The 17,789-nt window shown below is 36.7% G+C and overlaps 1 protein-coding gene across 3 annotated transcripts in view; it reads left to right on the top strand.

Annotated features, from left to right (window-relative positions):
• Nucleotides 1–13,501, top strand: part of PSMA6 (proteasome 20S subunit alpha 6) — a 30,030-nt gene extending 16,529 nt beyond the window's left edge. For 2 of the 3 annotated variants that reach the window (XM_040476939.1, XM_040476938.1), the window contains exons 2-7: nt 5,419–5,513; nt 6,022–6,103; nt 6,824–6,979; nt 9,829–10,007; nt 11,308–11,402; nt 13,255–13,501. In XM_040476939.1, the coding sequence (XP_040332873.1) occupies nt 5,419–5,513; nt 6,022–6,103; nt 6,824–6,979; nt 9,829–10,007; nt 11,308–11,402; nt 13,255–13,312 (665 nt within the window). In that variant the 3' untranslated portion in view covers nt 13,313–13,501. The remainder of the gene's footprint in view (nt 1–5,418; nt 5,514–6,021; nt 6,104–6,823; nt 6,980–9,828; nt 10,008–11,307; nt 11,403–13,254) is intronic. The other variant, XM_040476940.1, reaches the window with a different exon arrangement.
• The last annotated feature ends 4,288 nt before the right edge of the window (nt 13,502–17,789 follow it).

Raw genomic sequence — 17,789 nt, forward strand, 5'->3', positions numbered from 1 at the left:
AGGAAAGGTTCCTCAGAGAAGGTGAATTGATATAGATGGGAATTAGATAAGGAAATCTGGGGGGAACCAGGTTTATTTTACCTTTCCTTAGTTTCTTATTTTTTTTAATGTTTATTTTGAGAGAGGGAGAGAGAGCACATGAGCAGGGGAATGGGCAGAAAGGGGGGGGGAAAGAGGATCCAAAGTGGGCTCTGAGCTGATTGCAGAGAGCCCCATGCTTGCTTGAACTCACAAACTGTGAACTCGTGACCTGAGCCAAAGTCGGAAATTTAACCAAGTGAGCCACCCAGGTGCCCCTTCTAAGTTTCTTTCTTTTTATTTAAAAAAAAAAAAAAAATTTTAAGGTTTATTTATTTTTGATAGAGTGTGTGAACAAGGGAGGTGTAGAGAGAGGAAGAGACAGAATCTGAAGCAGGCTCCAGGCTCTGAGCTGTCAGCACAGAGCCCAAAGTGGGGCTCGAACTCATGAACAGTGAGGTCATGACCCAAGCTAAAGTTGGGCACTCAACTAACTGAGCCACCCAGACACCCTCCTATTTTCTTAAAGTAGTAACTTAAATAATTGATTTTAGACCTTGTCTAATATAAACAAGGCTAGCATATTAGTTTTCTATGCTGCGTAAACATTACTACAAACTTAGCTGCTAAAACTAATACATCTATTAAGTCACAGTTACTGTGGGTCAGGAGTAGTTTGCTTAGAATATCACAAGGCTGCAATCATGTTGTCTGGGTTGTGTTTTCATCTGGAGGTTCAGCTAGAGAAGACTCTGCTTTCAAGCTCACTGAGGATGTTGGCAGAATTCATTTCCTTTCAGTATAAGACTGAGGGTCCCAGCTACTAGCTGACTGTTCACTGGAAGACACCCATGGTTCTTTGTCATACAGCCATTTAGCAAGCCAGCAAGAGGAATCTCTAGAGTTAGTCTGCTAGCAAGGCAGAGTCTTTATATATGTTTATATTTATATAAATGTATATGTTTATATATCTGTTTATATATAAACTATATATATAATTTGATTGATAAATGAGACACATACAAGTACAGTTAAGGACTGAAATTAACCTCATGTCACAGGTAAATCATTTATAAGCTCACTTAATGACATCTGTAAATGCCATAATTGTTACCTCTGATAATATTTTTGCATTCAAAGCTATCAGTGTACATTTCAACTTATGAAGTAATTGGAATTAGTTTGGCTGTTCTTAGAAGCATTAAACTGTATTAATTAAACATTTTTATTTTTAAATTTTGCATATTCATTTGGGGCAGACATTTACCTTTAAGGAAAAAAAACAATGTTACAAAAAGATGATGGTAGGAGAAATATGCAATGGAAGGTAACATACGTTTTTGCTTTTAAGATGTCTTATGTAATTAGGAGAATGACATCCCATCACCTTTGCCACATTTTATCGGAAGCAAGTAAGGGTCCTGCTCACATTCAGGAGAAGGGGATTACACAAAGGTTTCTCTTATGATTATGTCTTTGATCCATGGATTATTTAGAAGGGTGTTTTAAATTTTTCAAATAGTTAGGGATCTCAATACTTTAAAATTTATTGAGACTTGTTTTATGGTCTCTAATATATGCTGTCTCAGTAAAGGTACCATGTACATTTGTATTTCACCATGTGCATGTATATTCTTCAGTTGTTGCCAGTAGTGTTCTGTAGATACAACTCAGTCAAGGTGATCGATAGTGTGGTCCATATCATGAATGTCTACTTTGTGTGTTTATGTCTATTTCAGTTGCCCCGGTGGTGGTGGTAAAATCTTAAACTGGATGGGATTGGCCATTTCTCTTTTTAATTTTGTCAATTTTACTTTTATGTATTTTAAAGTACTCTTGTAAGGTGCATATACATTATGATTGTTCTGTCTTCTTTCTTATGAATTGATTTTTCTATGACATTTTTTGACATTCTGTGACATTTTTTTGAAGTGTCCCTCTATCTCTGATGCATTTGTTGTCTTGAAATCTCTACTTTGTCTGATATTAATATTGTCCATTCAACTTTCTGATGCTTCTGTTTATATGGTAAGCATATAAACATGATGCTTACTGTTTATATGGTAAGCATCTTTTTTTCCATTCATTTAGTAAAGTGTGTCTGTGGTAGATAGCATATATTTGAGGTTTGCTTTTTTATCCATTCTGACAGTTTCTGCCTTTAATTGGAGTATTTTATCCATTAATATTTAATGCAGTTGACATGGATTCTGCTATATTTCTCCAAAGAATGTTGATTTGTTCTAGCAGGCAGTTAATTTGGGTGGCAGCTCAAATCTCCCTTTCTTTTATCCTTAGCTAAGCTGCCTGGAGTCTGTCTTGTGTATATGTGATTATGGAATCAGCCAGAGATTTGGGTAACATAATATATGGGTTGAGTCTTTCCCTCTCTGGCTCTCTCCTTTCTTTCCCTCATTTTCCAGTAGCTGTAGTTACCCCCAAACTGTTCTCTAATTCTTCAGGCTAAAAAGACTGAATTTTCTGTGGGTATTTAGCCCTGACCAGGGCCTGCACTCAGTCTATAAGCTGTGAAAACGGGAAACTCATCCATGCCATTCCTTTCTTCCAAGCATTGTCCTCCCCTTCTAGAATCTGCCTACTGTTTGTCACTTTCTGGTGTCTTCAGGGTTTATGGTTTTTTATCTGTGGAGGTTTGATCTGATAGAAGCTTTTTGGCCATATAAGAAATAGAACTGAGAAGCATTTTGAAACATTATGCTTTAGAAATTATTTGTGGTGATGGTAAAAATAAACTAGTATAATCTAGTTGAATCTAAGGTAGATTTGAGGATTTTCTTTATGGTGTTTTGCTAGAGTCTTTTTTACTCTATTTTTCTGTCTTCAATCTATAGCTACTTAGAAATATTTGATGAGTTTTTTTTTTTCAACGTTTATTTATTTTTGGGACAGAGAGAGACAGAGCATGAACAGGGGAGGGGCAGAGAGAGAGGGAGACACAGAATCAGAAACAGGCTCCAGGCTCTGAGCCATCAGCCCAGAGCCCGATGCGGGGCTCGAACTCACGGACCGCGAGATCGTGACCTGGCTGAAGTCGGACGCTTAACCGACTGCGCCACCCAGGCGCCCCAATGAGTTTTTTATTATAGCTTCTATTAAAGGAAGTTCTTTGGCACAGGTAATCTTTCTTGGCTGGTCCTCATCACCAGTTGGCTTTCTGAACATAGAAGACTAGGATTCAGACCCTGTGCCCAGAGTAATACTTGACAGAATTTTTAAAACATCTATTATGTTAAAATGTCAATAATGATTAGAGTTATGAGTGACTTTTTTTTTACATTGTATTCTATAATCCCCGTATTTTCTACAGTGAGCAAATATTTGTTGCTATTTTTTATGACTAATATTTTAATTTCTTTTAATTTTTTTTTTTTTAATTCAAGTTAGTTAACATACAGTGTAGTATCGATTTCAGGAATAGAACCCAGTGATTCATCACTTACATATAACACCCAGGGCTCATCCCAACAAGTGCTCTTCTTAATGCCCATCACCTATTTAGCCCACCCCCCATCCACCTCCTCTCTAGCAACCCCAAGTTTGTTCTCTGTATTTAAGAGTCTCTTATGGCTTGCCTTCCTCTCTGTTTTTACCTTATTTGTCCTTCCCTTCCCCTATGTTCATCTGCTGTGTTTCTTAAATTCTATATATGAGTGAAATCATAGGATATTTGTCTTTCTCTGCCTGACTTATTTGTTTAGCATAACACACTCTAGTTCCATCCACATTGCTGCAAATGGCAAGATTTCATTCTCTTTGATAACCAAGTAACACTCCATTGGGTATCTATACCACATCTTCTTTATCCATTTAACTGTCGATGGACATTTGGGCTCTTTCCATACTTTTGCTACTGTCAATAATTCTGCTATAAACGTTAGAGTGCATGTGCCCATTTGAAACATCACACCTGTGTCTTTTGGATAAATACCTAGTAGTGCAATTCTGGGTTGTAGGGTAGTTCTGTAGGTAATTTTTGAGGAACTTGCATTCCGTTTTCCAAAGTGGCTGCACCAGTTTGCATTTCCACCAACCTTGCAAAAGGGTTCCCCTTTCTCCACTTTCTGACAGCTGTGAGGTGGTATCTCAGTGTGGTTTGGATTTGTATTTCCCTGATGATGAGTGATGTTGAGTATCTTTTCATGTCTGTTAGCCATCTGGATGTCTTTGGAAAGGTGTCTATTCATGTCTTCTGCCCATTTCCTCACTGGATTATTTGTTTTTTTTGGGTGTTGAGTTTGGTAAGTTCTTCATGTATTTGGATATTAAGCCTTTATCCGATATGTCATTTGCAGATATCTTCTCCCATTCTGTCCGTTGCCTTTTAGTTTTGTTGATTGATTCCTTTGTGTACAGAAGCTTTTTATCTTGATGAGGTTCCAATAGTTCATCTGTTGCTACTTTCATAATTACAAAGTGTGTTTATATTAGATTTAGATATTACAGAAATACAAAACATAGAAAGGGGTAGTCTCATTTATAATTCTACTCTTCAAAAGCAGTTGTTGTCAACTGCATGGTGTTAAAGTAGTTTGTTTTCATGCTCCCTCTTTGATCCATCTGTTTTAACCTGGGGACTGGTTTGATAGCAGCTAGAAGTGCACAAGCTGAAGTTTGTTATAGACAAACTAAAGAATCCTTGTTTTAGATATCATGAAAATCAGAAAAACTATGATCCAGAAAATTTCAACTTGGTAGGGGAAAAGACAATACAGAATAATCTTAATAGCAATTAAAATTGCATACGGTCAAATTAGTTACTGGCCAAAATTAGCAGTAGTAGTAGATCTTGAGAATATTTAGAGCAACTAAATTTGACCTATGAAAACCAGACTTGGTAGAAATAATGACCACAAAACAAACTTTTCAAATTATAAAATGTAATTGATAAAGACTTGATATGATAGGGGTGCCTGGGTAGCTCAGTTGGTTAAGTGTCTGACTTCAGCTCAGGTCATGATCTCACAGTTTGTGAGTTCAAGCCCCGCATTGGGCCCTGTGCTGACAGCTCAGAGCCTGGAGCCTGCTTCTGATTGTGTGTGTCCCTCTCTTTCTGCCCCTTCCCCACTCATGCTCTGTCTCTCTCTCAAAAATGAGCATTAAAAAAAAATTTTTTTAAAGACTTGATGTGATAAATTAAATCTTTTTTGGAAATTTGGTACTTAGTCTGATGAAAATGATTAGTAAACTAAAATGAAAAGAAATGGAGTTGGTTTAACTGGAATTTATTATTGTCATTATTATTTTAACTTTGCATGTCTTGGACAGCATTCCATGTTAGTTTGTATAGCTCTAGCTCATTCTTTTCAGTGACTGCTTATTCCATTTGATGAATCTATCATAATTTATTCCACCTTTTAAAAACACTATTCTGTTTTCCAGAATATGCTTTTAAGGCTATTAACCAGGGTGGCCTTACATCAGTAGCTGTCAGAGGGAAAGACTGTGCAGTAATTGTCACACAGAAGAAAGTACCTGTAAGTAATACTGCTCAGATAGCCTGTTGTTACAGAATATAATGTAAGGATTTTTCATGAGTTTGTACAACAACAAACTCATGAGTTTGTTTTGTATAAACAAAGTTATATTACAACCTATATACATTAACATTCTTGCTTTCCTTGTGCTTTCCCGTTTCACTCCAGAAGTATTTACTCGGCAGCTATGGACTGTTTAGCTGAGTAGACTGAATTAACATATTGAACTTTGTGGTAATGATTATAAGCACAGTGGGAATTCTAGGTCTTTTTTCTTCAGCAATCTTGCAACAGGCTTTGGTGATATAGTTCTCCCCCACAGGAAACCTATCATCTAACAAAGGAAGACAAAGTCTATCCCCTGCCTTTTTTAAAAAATTGGGTTTAACAATAAAATGAACAGAAGACATTTGTTACATAGTTTATCATAACTCCATAGTATTTTTTTTATCCCTGCACTGGGACCTCTGATTTTACAAAAATTATCTTGATCTCTTTTGTTCATTAGGACAAATTATTGGATTCTAGCACAGTGACTCACTTATTCAAGATAACTGAAAACATTGGCTGTGTGATGACAGGAATGACAGGTAACTGATTTGATGTCTACTTAGATTTGTTATTTTCTTCAATTATTTTTGAGTTTTGTATTAATTTTAAAAGGCTCCCTTTAGTGCCTGATGTGCCTGATATATAGGAGTATATTTGCCATCTTCCAAGGTTAGTATCAGTATATTCGGAGTATTGTGAGCTTTTTTGAAATCATAAGTATAATAGAATTAGATCTGTATACTACTGTCAGGGAAACTGGGCTGAGGCCCCTCTCATAGATGATTTATTTCATATATAGTTAATACTTTAAGGGCAGTTAAGTCCATATATTTCACACCTGGTAATAACGGCACAGTTAGAAGTAGATGAGAATTATAAAAATTACTTTGGGTTTCTGTTTTCTGAAATCAAGAAAAAATTCAAGCCTACAAAAAAGATAAGAGAAACATTCTCCTTAAAACTTGTTCTTTTGGGAATTATTAAACACTTGTGGAAACTATTTTGACGGCTGATAAAGGACTCAGCGTAAAAGGAAGTGCTATGTGTAGAACTCCATCTTTAAATATGTTTTCCTTTTTTGTCATGTATTTGTTGCTGAGTCATCGACTGTTCATTGGTGGTAGAAGAAACCATAGTGGACCACTCTACCTTCCTTAAGTTAGAGTGGAGATTTTATATATGTATGGAAAATGGAAAATTGTCTGATTTTACGTTCACTCTTTCCTCTAAAGAAATAAACTTGTTTTTTCTGCTCTAAGCGGACAGCAGATCCCAGGTACAGAGGGCACGCTATGAGGCAGCTAATTGGAAGTACAAGTATGGCTATGAGATTCCTGTGGACATGCTGTGCAAAAGAATTGCTGATATTTCTCAGGTCTACACACAGAATGCTGAAATGAGGCCTCTTGGTTGTTGTAAGTATGCTAACAAGGCTCACAAATAATTGATGAATTACATTTTTTCAGAAAGAGGAATAAAAGAAAATTATATAAAGGGTGGAACTCTATAATAAATCAGCAATGAAGGGTAGGTTTCACAACAGTATTTTAGGTATTATCTCTTAAGCTTTAGGTGCTATTAGACTTTATTAAAATAGTTCTTTTAAGGATGTTTGATTTGAAAGATCCAAGTCACTGTTACATTGGGCTGTTGTAATGGGAGTTGTACTGCAATTCCAGATTACTCTTTCCATGCAGATGTCTCAATAGGCATCTTAACAATGTAGCTCTTTTTTTTGATCACCCTAAAGAATTAGGCTCAAACACATATACCTGTGGTTCATATTTGTAGACTATATTATGTTTTTTTAAAAATAAGTAAAATTCTATTAGGAGAGAGATGAGGTTTGCTGATTTTAGATTGAATGTAATACATTATCCTGAAAAATTGAACACATTTGTTTTTGACATTGTGTCATTTATGGGAATTAAAACAGTGAGTGTAATGATTTTTCTCTAACATATGACCCTATTTTTGACCTCTCATTTAAAAATGCTCCCTCAGTTTCTTCAGTGATGCTCTTTCCCCCTTTTCCTCACTTTCCTTAGCTCATCTTCTGCTTTTCCTTTAAATGTTTTTGCTCACCAGGCTTTCTCTGTGGTCCTTCTCTCCCTCTTGGTTCTGTGTCAGTGATCTCACCCTCTTTCATACTTTCGTTTACTACCTGTATTCAGCCAGTCACTACTACGTTAGTGTTAGCCCAGTCCCTTCCTCCACAGCCTGCAGATGCTTCAGACTTGAAATCATTGCTGTTTTCCTGCTTTTATCCTCAACTTCTCTTTGCTACGCCTACTCCACCTTCCCTGGTCATATAATTAGTCTTCGAGCTTCACCTCAGAATATCTGTTCTTTCCTGTCTCCTCTGTTCCTTCTTCATCATCTCTTGCCTTTGCCACTTAGTTTACTTGTCTCTTCTCTCTTTTTTCACTCTTTCCTAGTCTTCCATGTTGCTATGTGAGTTATCATTTTAAAATTAAATTTTGATTGTTACTCCCTAGAAAAACTGATTCCTCATCAGCTACAGTGTAAATTCCAAGCCCCTTAATATGACATGCAGCGTATTCCCAAGCACCTTCTTCCGTGTACTGCTTTCCTTCCTCACCTGAAGTCCCGGTAGTGCGTGGGTCTTTTGTCATCACCTGGGTATAACAAGACCTTTTATGTCTTGATGCCTTTGTGCATGTTGTTCCTTTTGCCTTGATTGCCCTTCATGTCTCTACCATCTATTAAACCCAGCTGATCTTGCAAGACTGGAGTAAAAAAGTGTTTGTTCCCTCAAGCAGTAAGTGGATATCTCTTTGGTGTTGCCCTATACTTTATATCAAGTATAAAATGTAAGGAAAATTAGAGGGTGACATAACCTTTGATTAAAACAGATATCTGATCACTGTCATCAATTAAATAAGTTTCAAAATTCCTCATTGGTAGACTCGGTAAAACATCTCTAAATGTGAATAAAGTGATTGACTACTACTGAATCTTAAAACAGAGGAAACTACAGGCATACCTCAGAGATATTGCAGGTTCAGTACAGACCACTGCAATAAAGCTAATATCACAATATAGTGAGTCAAATGAACTTTTTGGTTTCCCAGTGCATATGAAAGTTATGTTTACACTGTACTCTATTAAGTGTGCAATAGCATTATATCTAAAAAAGCCATGTACATACCTTAATTTAAAAATACTTTATTGCTAAAATGCTAACATCTAAACTTTCAACAAGTCCTAATCACTGATAATAGATGACTGTAATAAGTATAATAAGAATAATGGAAAATGTTTGAAATATTCCAGGAATTAGCAAAATGTGACAGACATGAAGCAAGCAAACACTATTGGAAAAATAGACTTAACACAGGGTTGCTACAAACCTTTGTAAAGAAATGCAGTATCTGTGAAGTGCAACAAGGCAACACGCAATAAAACGAGGCATGCCTATACATAAAAGAGGTTCAGATCTAGAAATACAAGAAACCAGGACTTAAGTCATTCTTTAAATACTTTATTACCTGCTTTGCTGAGTAGAAAGAAGTTTGGTGTGGTGTTTATTTTAACTGTATGTCATTTAACTGTATGGATTTGTAATAATAAAGTTCTGTGTACAGAATTTAGAATTTGGTTTCTCCTGACTACTAGGGGAATGTATACCAGCAGTATCAAAGATGGGCAGTCTGAAGATAAGCAAGTAGCCTCAAGGTGTATTTCGTTTTGCGCCATTCCCATGGTGTATTCCACAATTTTGGTTCCCTGGAACCTTAAATTCTTTAGAACCTTAAGTTCTTAAAAAAAAGAAAAAGTCTTCCTTGGTCAAATAAATTAAAGAACTACTAAGTTTAAGTAGGTCAGTCTACAGCAGAACATTTACCATACTACTATATATTATTTTCTCTAAAAGGAAGATGAAAAATTTAACTGAATTCAACTTCAATTCAATTCAATTCAAATTTATTTGGTAACATCTCAAGGGTTCAGAGGAATATGCTTTGAGTAATAGCAAGGATTTAGAAGGTTGTAAATTATAATTGTAATAATTCAAATTTTAAAAACATCTTTGATAAGCCTTTTGTGAAATGGAAAGTTCTTGGTTACCTAGTTTATCTGTGGTGATAACCTGTATTTTATCAGTGTTCTTTAAGCAAAATACATATCCTAAAATAGATGGACAGAATAGTGATTAACAATAGCTTTATGACAATACAAAGAAAGAAGAAATTGTGTTGTACAAAAGTATAATATATTTCATGAGGGTCTTTCTTTTTAGGTATGATTTTAATTGGTATAGATGAAGAACAAGGCCCTCAGGTGTACAAGTGTGATCCTGCAGGTTACTACTGTGGGTTTAAAGCCACTGCAGCAGGAGTTAAACAAACTGAATCAACCAGCTTCCTTGAAAAAAAAGTCAAGAAGAAATTTGATTGGACATTTGAACAGACAGTGGAAGTAAGTTAGTCAAAAGGATCTGACCTTTTTTTTTTTTTAATGCTAAATAGAATAGGGAAGATCATTGTATAAATTGACCATCTAAAAAGGCTGTTCTGGATTTATCACAGAACCAAGTTTGTTGGCTTAATAGTAAGATTGGTGTCATTCAGCTGACATGGGAACAATGAGTACTGCTTGTATTCACATAATTCCTTATCTCATGTCATAATGTATTTGAAACTGCTTCCAATAAAACACTTATAAAATGGGAAGATGTAACTAAAAATGAGAATTCAAGACCAGGGCCTGAGACCTGCATGGTTGTGACTCAAATTAGACTTAAGCTTCCTGGAAGCAAAAGTGAAAAAATTGAGTCTGCAGTGTTACTCTTATGGCCCTAAAGGAGAAACAGCCACATACCAGATTCTCAGCAAACAAACATCTTCTTGGTTAAAGAATATATGCTCATGCGATAACTTGACAGAGAAATTCTATCTGGGATGCAAAAGCAGAGCTAGCTTAATGCAGGAATGATAGGGGATTGATTATTCATTATGATTGGGATGTTTTAAATGGAGACAACAAGCTAAAATTTTACATAAATGTTTAGTAATATTAGACCAAGGAAACCTCTTATTTACTGCCAAGAAGTTGAAAACAAAAATTTTAGTAAATTTTGGAAAGGAGGGTCTGGGATACAACCATTCCAAAGACTTAAAACATGATTCTGGTAAGTGACAAAAGAAGAATTACTATCTAATACTTTTATGTTTGGTTGGCAGTATTATTTATAATAATGGGAGATATAAAGCTAGTTCTCATCTGGGAGGTACTGTGTCCTGTTTAAATGTTTATAAAAGGTCTTTTACTTGCAGTTCATAATTACATAAATGACTAATCACATCAGATACAGAGCTACTTTAAAACATTCTTAAATTGTTATTACTGTAAATTTGCCTTGAAGGAAGGCTGTATCATTCATGTTTATCCTCTCCCCCATCTCACCCCAAGTGCTAAGCATAGTGCCCAGCATGTAGAGGTCATCAAGCAAACAGACTGTTGTGTGTGATTCATCCTGTGTTTTTTGATAGACCCCTTTCATTTATGACTTGACTTAGTATAAGCCAAGTTTCTTCTCATTGGCAGGCAACATATTAGAATTAAGCAATCTGTTGGTAACACGTGGTTGTAGAACTGCATCACTGAAACATGGAACAAAAATGAATAGTTTGTGGTTAATTCATGATCTGAATAAGCTTGGAATGAAAAATCTTGGAATCTCTGAAAAATACTATTTTAATGTTGATACTTTTTTCAGACTGCAATTACATGCCTATCTACTGTTCTATCAATTGATTTTAAACCTTCAGAAATAGAAGTTGGAGTAGTTACAGTTGAAAATCCTAAATTCAGGTGAGTTATATTGTTGGACAGGTGCTTAAAGAAGTTTGCCAAGAGATAAATTACAGCCTATAAGGGTAGAAGTGTGTGGGTCCATTTGTCCTACAACTTGGGGGGGGGAAGCATTTTTTTTTTTAATTGCAGTTTTTTCCCTCATTACCTGAGAGATCTGTTTTAAAACTTACCAGAAATCTCTTTAAGGCAGACATAACTGCTTCTCATTTCTCAGTGATTTTATATCAAATATCAGAGGCAACATAAAATAACCTTCTTTATGTTAGGAGTAAAGTAAGCATAAGTGTTACCTTTTTTTACCTTATGGCCAATAGAAACCTCATCTCCCAGAGTAGTAGTTTTTAGTTTTTTTCAGGTGAAGCTTTGATTATTTAGTGATTATTTAAGTGGAGCTTTGAGAGTAATATGAAATACTGATCTATATCAGACCCTGTCTGGAGATCTTTGGAAACCCCAACTTTTGAATATAGCTAATTGAATTGCAGATGCTGGATGCTTGTCTGTTCTTACTAAGTAACTAACTCCTACAGATCAACCTTATAGCTTCCATGAGTCAAATCTATACTGGGTGCTTAACATATACCATCTCATTTAATCCCCCCAGAACCTAGTGAGGTGGTTTACTTACCATGAATCTGGATGCACTTGTGAAAAATACTTCAGTTAAATCCACAGATGCAGGGAACTGCTGAAAGGCATGTTAACTATAATTTGTATTTACTCTTAGGTCACAGTTACAGGGATACTTGATAATGGTTAGGGGTGGGAAAAAAGGTGGTAAACTAAGCTTAACTGGACCTTACAGAGTTTTTTGTTACCATGCATTTTTTCTTCTAATTTATTCTCTTTGTTGCCTGTAGGTAAGTGGTTTAAACATGAATGATTTAAGAAAAATTCATGGAATTAAAAATTTTTTGCATCTATACTTTTTTTTTTTTTTTTTGGTTCTGTGGGAAGTAATTGTGTGTTTGGTTTTAGCAGTATTTTTCCTGCAGGAGCAATTTATAAATCTGCTTAAAGGACCTGCAAGTTCTTTTCTCTCTTTTTTTTTTTTTTTAATGTTTATTTATTTATATTGAGAGAGAGAGTAAGCAAGTGGGGGAGGAGCAGAGAGAGAGAGAATCCCAAGCAGGCTCCACACTGTCAGCACAGAGCCCAACATGGGCTCAGTCTCACAAACCATGAGATCATGACCTGAGCCAAAACCAAGAGTCAGACACTCAACCAACTGAGCCACCCGGATGTCCGTCTTTTTTCTAAAGGACATTTTGACATTGGAGCTAAAATAGAATACATTATGTATAGGTTTGCTTTAAATATTTTCTGTCATAGCTACAACTAAAAGAGTTTGCTTTCAGAAAACCTAATTTTAAATTTTTTTTTTCCAACATTTATTTATTTTTGGGACAGAGAGAGACAGAGCATGAACGGGGGAGGGGCAGAGAGAGAGGGAGACACAGAATCCGAAACAGGCTCCAGGCTCTGAGCCGTCAGCCCAGAGCCCGACGCGGGGCTCGAACTCACGGACCGCGAGATCGTGACCTGGCTGAAGTCGGACGCTTAACCGACTGCGCCACCCAGGCGCCCCGAGAAAACCTAATTTTAGATCTGATGTCAAAGAAGTAAACATTTTTGTGTATAGATAAAGTTGATGAAATACCTAGGAATTCTAAAGGGATGACAGGTATACAGATTTTTTAAATCTGTAAATTGATAATTGTCCAAGTTCGGTGTTAGGTACACAGGAATTCATTACTATCTATTCTACTTTCGTGTGTTTGGAATTTTAGATAAGAAAAAGTTTTCAAAAAGTAAAATAGTTACGGGTTTTTTTCTCCTTGCCTTCTAGGATTCTTACAGAAGCAGAGATTGATGCTCACCTTGTTGCTCTAGCAGAGAGAGACTAAACATTGTATGTAGTTAGTTTACCAAATCCATGACGCCACTTGCCTGTGTGTTTGGTAACAACAGACCAACATTATTGAGGCCCCTGGATTGAAAAAGGAACCTCTCCCACTCCTCCTGCCACTGAAGTGGTTAGGACTCTGTATAAATAAAAAAAAAAAAAAAAAAAAAATAGTGCTTTTGGAAAATAATCGCATCTTGTCTTAATTTCACCTCAAGTTTTCAGTCGTAAGCCTCTGGTGCATGCAGACTGTTAGTGCCCACCATCCTCACATTGTAGCTTTATTCTTTTTGTTGACAGAGATCCAAGTTTCTTTGGCTTTAGGAACTTAACAGGCAGAAGTTTAAACTATAGCTCTATGGCCTAATGAATAAATGGCAAACTAAAAACTGTGGTTGTAAAACTTGCTCTGATTGTAAGCTGGCATGTGAGGCAAGACCTTTATTTTGCATTTCTTCATTCATTCAAATGGAATATTCCTGAACTGGACTCCCAAGTTCTGTCAGAGGTTTTAACCAGAGTGAAAAGATTGGCATTGTTATTTGTGGTTTTGAGATACACATTTAATCTCTACTCCGTAAGATGCAGTATTTTTAAGAGCAAAAATTGCAGTTACCTTTGAGAAACAGTGAGGCCAGGAAAGTTGTAGAATATATGTATTTTCTATGCTGCCTTAAAATTATTTAAAGCAGACTTTAAGGAATTGGCCTATAGTAGAGATGCCACTATAAACAATGTTAAGGGAAAAAGAAGAGCAGATTATATTCAGAAAAATCATTACTGAACAGAATTAAGTTTTTTTAAATTCCCATAGTGATACCCTGGTGACATGAATCGCTAATTGTTACAGATGATCCAAAAATCTCGCAATTTCTAAGGTTGATACGTTTCATGTCCTCATTTGCCCTGGGTGAGACAGGCTGTTACCACACACAACAGGTGAACGTGGCTGCTGGCCTAATACAAATGCCTGGAGGCAGTTGCTCCTGTATCTGTAGCCACCAGTCCCACAAAAGGGGAGACCAAGTGAACTTGTGACCACTAAAAGCAGGAAACTTCACAGACCACATCCTCTTCAGAGCTGAGTCATGAGTCCTAAAGGGGAAGCAAGGTCTTCCAGTTCAGGGGCTGCTGCTCTGGGATTACCCATCTATATCCACTAGGCCCTGTAAAGGTACTACCATTTTCAAAGTGGGGTCTGTGTAGACCCTCAGCCTACTTCACTGAACAGACAACTATACCCTTAGAGTCTTGACCGACTCCACCCCTCTGGAGTCATGGGTGAAAGTCTAGCAAATACCTTGGCTATTTTGTGAGAAAATACCTCTTAGTGGTAGAAAATGCAAATTGCCTCATTTGTTAGAAAAATAAGTTTTACATTATGCAAAATCTAGACAAATTTAAGTACAGTAAACCCTTGGATTGTAAGTAACTTGTTCTGTGAGTGTTCTGCAAGACGAGCAAACATTCTAATAAATTTTAGGTTGATAAATGAGCAATGGCTTTCAATAAGAGTACATAACATCAAATGTCACAAGATCACAACTGAGCCAATGGTTTTTGAAATTCACTTTGATATACAAGTGCTTTGGATTACAAACATGTTTCTGGAAGGAATTATGCTCGCAAACCAAGGTTTTACTGTATAAAATAGTGTTTTTTTAAGACTTTATTTTTAGGTAATCTCCACACCCAATGTGGGGCTCGAACTCATAACCTTGAAAGCAAGAGTCACATGCTATACCGACTGAGGCAGCCAGATGCCCCAAGTATAAAATAGTATTAAGCTTCTTGGATTGGCTAAATTATGCTTAAATGAGCCAGAAGAAATGGAAATGATCAATTTAAGTATGAACATTAAGTCACTCTAGTTCTGTTTGTGTGTGTGTGTGTGTGTGTGTGTGTGTGTGTGTGTGTGTGTGTTTTAAGAGTCTGGGATATATAAGAGTTAATGCAGAAAGGATCATAGATCATACTGTCAATAGTCCCCTACAGCAAGTGAAAAAACTGAGCTCAGTAAATTAATTTGTCCAAGATCACACAAGCATTGATGACAGGAGTAGACCCACACACAACTGTCTGACCCCAAGACTTCTTTGTCAGGGCATTAGATGAAACCTACAATCACTTACGTCCAGTTCTCCCCTCCCCACCATCAGTTAGGTGGCTAGATTCAAAATTCTAAAAAATGCCATTATTCTATACCAAGAATGTTCCAAAAATAGAACACATATATTTTCTCTATAATTATATGTCATAGAATATATTCAGGTCAACAGAGGGAATATTCTCTATATATTCTGTCTCTATTTTGTTGTTGCTGCTGTTGTGACTATAACTTCCTCAGAGACCTGGGCTCACCCACAACAGAAGGGCCGTGAGCTGCGCCTGCTGATACTGTCAAAGTGCCTATAATTCATGAGAGATGACAAGGCCACCCCAGCAGAGGAGGACGAGTAGGAGGAAGCAGGAAGATAGCCCTCGCCCTGGTGCCACCTGCCACGCCCTTGCCCTTGGTGGCAAACAAGCAGGTAGGGGTGGGGTACCAGAAGGGGATGTACATTTGGTACATGTAACTGTCCCAACATCTCATCCCCCAGGGCAGCCATAAGTGTAGCCCTGTCTCAGCCTCTTGTCAGTCATTTCTGGGATGGGCCATAGAGGCCTCTAGACCTCTGGAACTTTGCAAAATTTAGTGCATATCTTAATTTCCTGGGAGAGACCCATAGCTTTCATCAGATATTCAAAGAAGGCTATTGCCCAAGAAAGGCGAACCATTGGCAGAAAAAAAATAGTAGAAGGAAAACAACAGAATATAACTGTGGTTATGAACTGTGGTTATTTCTGGTGGAAATTAATTTGGTTATTTATGGTAGAACTATGAGCACGTTTTTTTATACTCTTCTGTATTTCTAATAAGGAATATGCATGAAGTTAAAGATGGATGTTAACTAATCATAGCTCAGTAAAATATTTTGCTGCCATTAAAAGTGTTTAAAAAAATTTTTTAATTACATTGGAAAATGCCATGACATAATTGAGAAAAAAAATAGCATGTGATTGTTTACAAAGTCTATGATTTCAACAATACAAACAATGTAGAAAAAAATTCTTGGAACTGTTGGAACTAGTAAGTGTTTATAGGAAGGTTGCAGATATGGATTAATATACAAAAGTCAGTTGCTTTCCTATACACCAGCAGTGCACAATTGGAATTTGAAATTAAAACACAACACTACCACTTACATTAGCACCCTCCAAAAATTAAATACGTAGATATAAATCTGATAAAATATGTGCTATATCCATATGAGGAAAGTTTTAAAACTGATGAAAAGTTTAAAGGGTTTTTTTTTTATGTTTGTTTATTTTTGAGAGAGAGCGTGAGCGATGGAGGTGCAGAGGGAGAGGGAGACACAGAATCTGAAGCAGGCTCCAGACTCGGAGCTGTCAGCACAGAGCCCAACGCGGAGCTGGAACCCACGAACCGTGAGATCATGACCTGAGCTGAAGTCGGATGCTTAACCGACTGAGCCACCCAGGAGGCCCTGATGAAAGATTTAAATAAATGAAAAGGAAGAGTCAATATTGTCAAGTTGCCAATTCTTCCCAACATAATCCATAGGTTCCACACAATCCCAAACAAAATCCCAGCAAGTAATTTTGTGGACATTAACAAGCTGATTCTAAAGTTTCTATGGAAAGGCAAAAGACCCAGAATAGCCAAAGATACCAAAGAAGAACAAAGTCAAAGGACTGATACTATCTGACTTAAAGGCTTACTACAAACTTAGGGTAGTCAAGATAGCTTGTTATTGGTAAAAGGATAGGTAAATCAATTAGGACAGTTGGAAATCCCAGAAATAGACTCCCACACATATAATGAACTAATCTTTGAAAAAAGGAGCAACAGCAATTCAATGGATAAAAAATAGTCTTTTTGACAAATGGTGCTGTAACAACTGGACATTCACATGCAAAACGTTCACCTATCACAAAAAGTAACTCCAGATGGATCATAGACTTGAAGTAAAACAACAAACTATAAAACTTTTAGACCATAACATAACCCAAGGTTGGGTTTGGCAATGAGCTTTTGGATACACCACCAAAAGCATATTCATGAAAGAAAAAGCTGATAAACTAAACTTTTTCTGCTCTGTGAAGACACTTAAGAGAATGAAAAGACTGGGGCGCCTGGGTGGCTCAGTCGGTTAAGCGGCCGACTTCGGCTCAGGTCATGATCTCAGGGTCCGTGATTTCGAGCCCCACGTCGGGCTCTGTGCTGACAGCTCAGAGCCTGGAGCCTGTTTCAGATTCTGTGACTCCCTCTCTCTGAACCTCCTCCATTCATGCTCTGTCTCTCTCTGTCTCAAAAATAAATAAACGTTTAAAAAAAAAAAAAAAGGGAAAAGACAAGCCACGGGCTGGGAGAAAATCTGCACACTCATATCTGATAAAGAACTGATATCAAAAAT

The sequence above is a fragment of the Herpailurus yagouaroundi genome, unplaced genomic scaffold (assembly GCF_014898765.1).
Source record: "Herpailurus yagouaroundi ecotype Mexico unplaced genomic scaffold, PumYag 141, whole genome shotgun sequence".
NCBI classification, from domain to species: domain Eukaryota; kingdom Metazoa; phylum Chordata; class Mammalia; order Carnivora; family Felidae; genus Herpailurus; species Herpailurus yagouaroundi.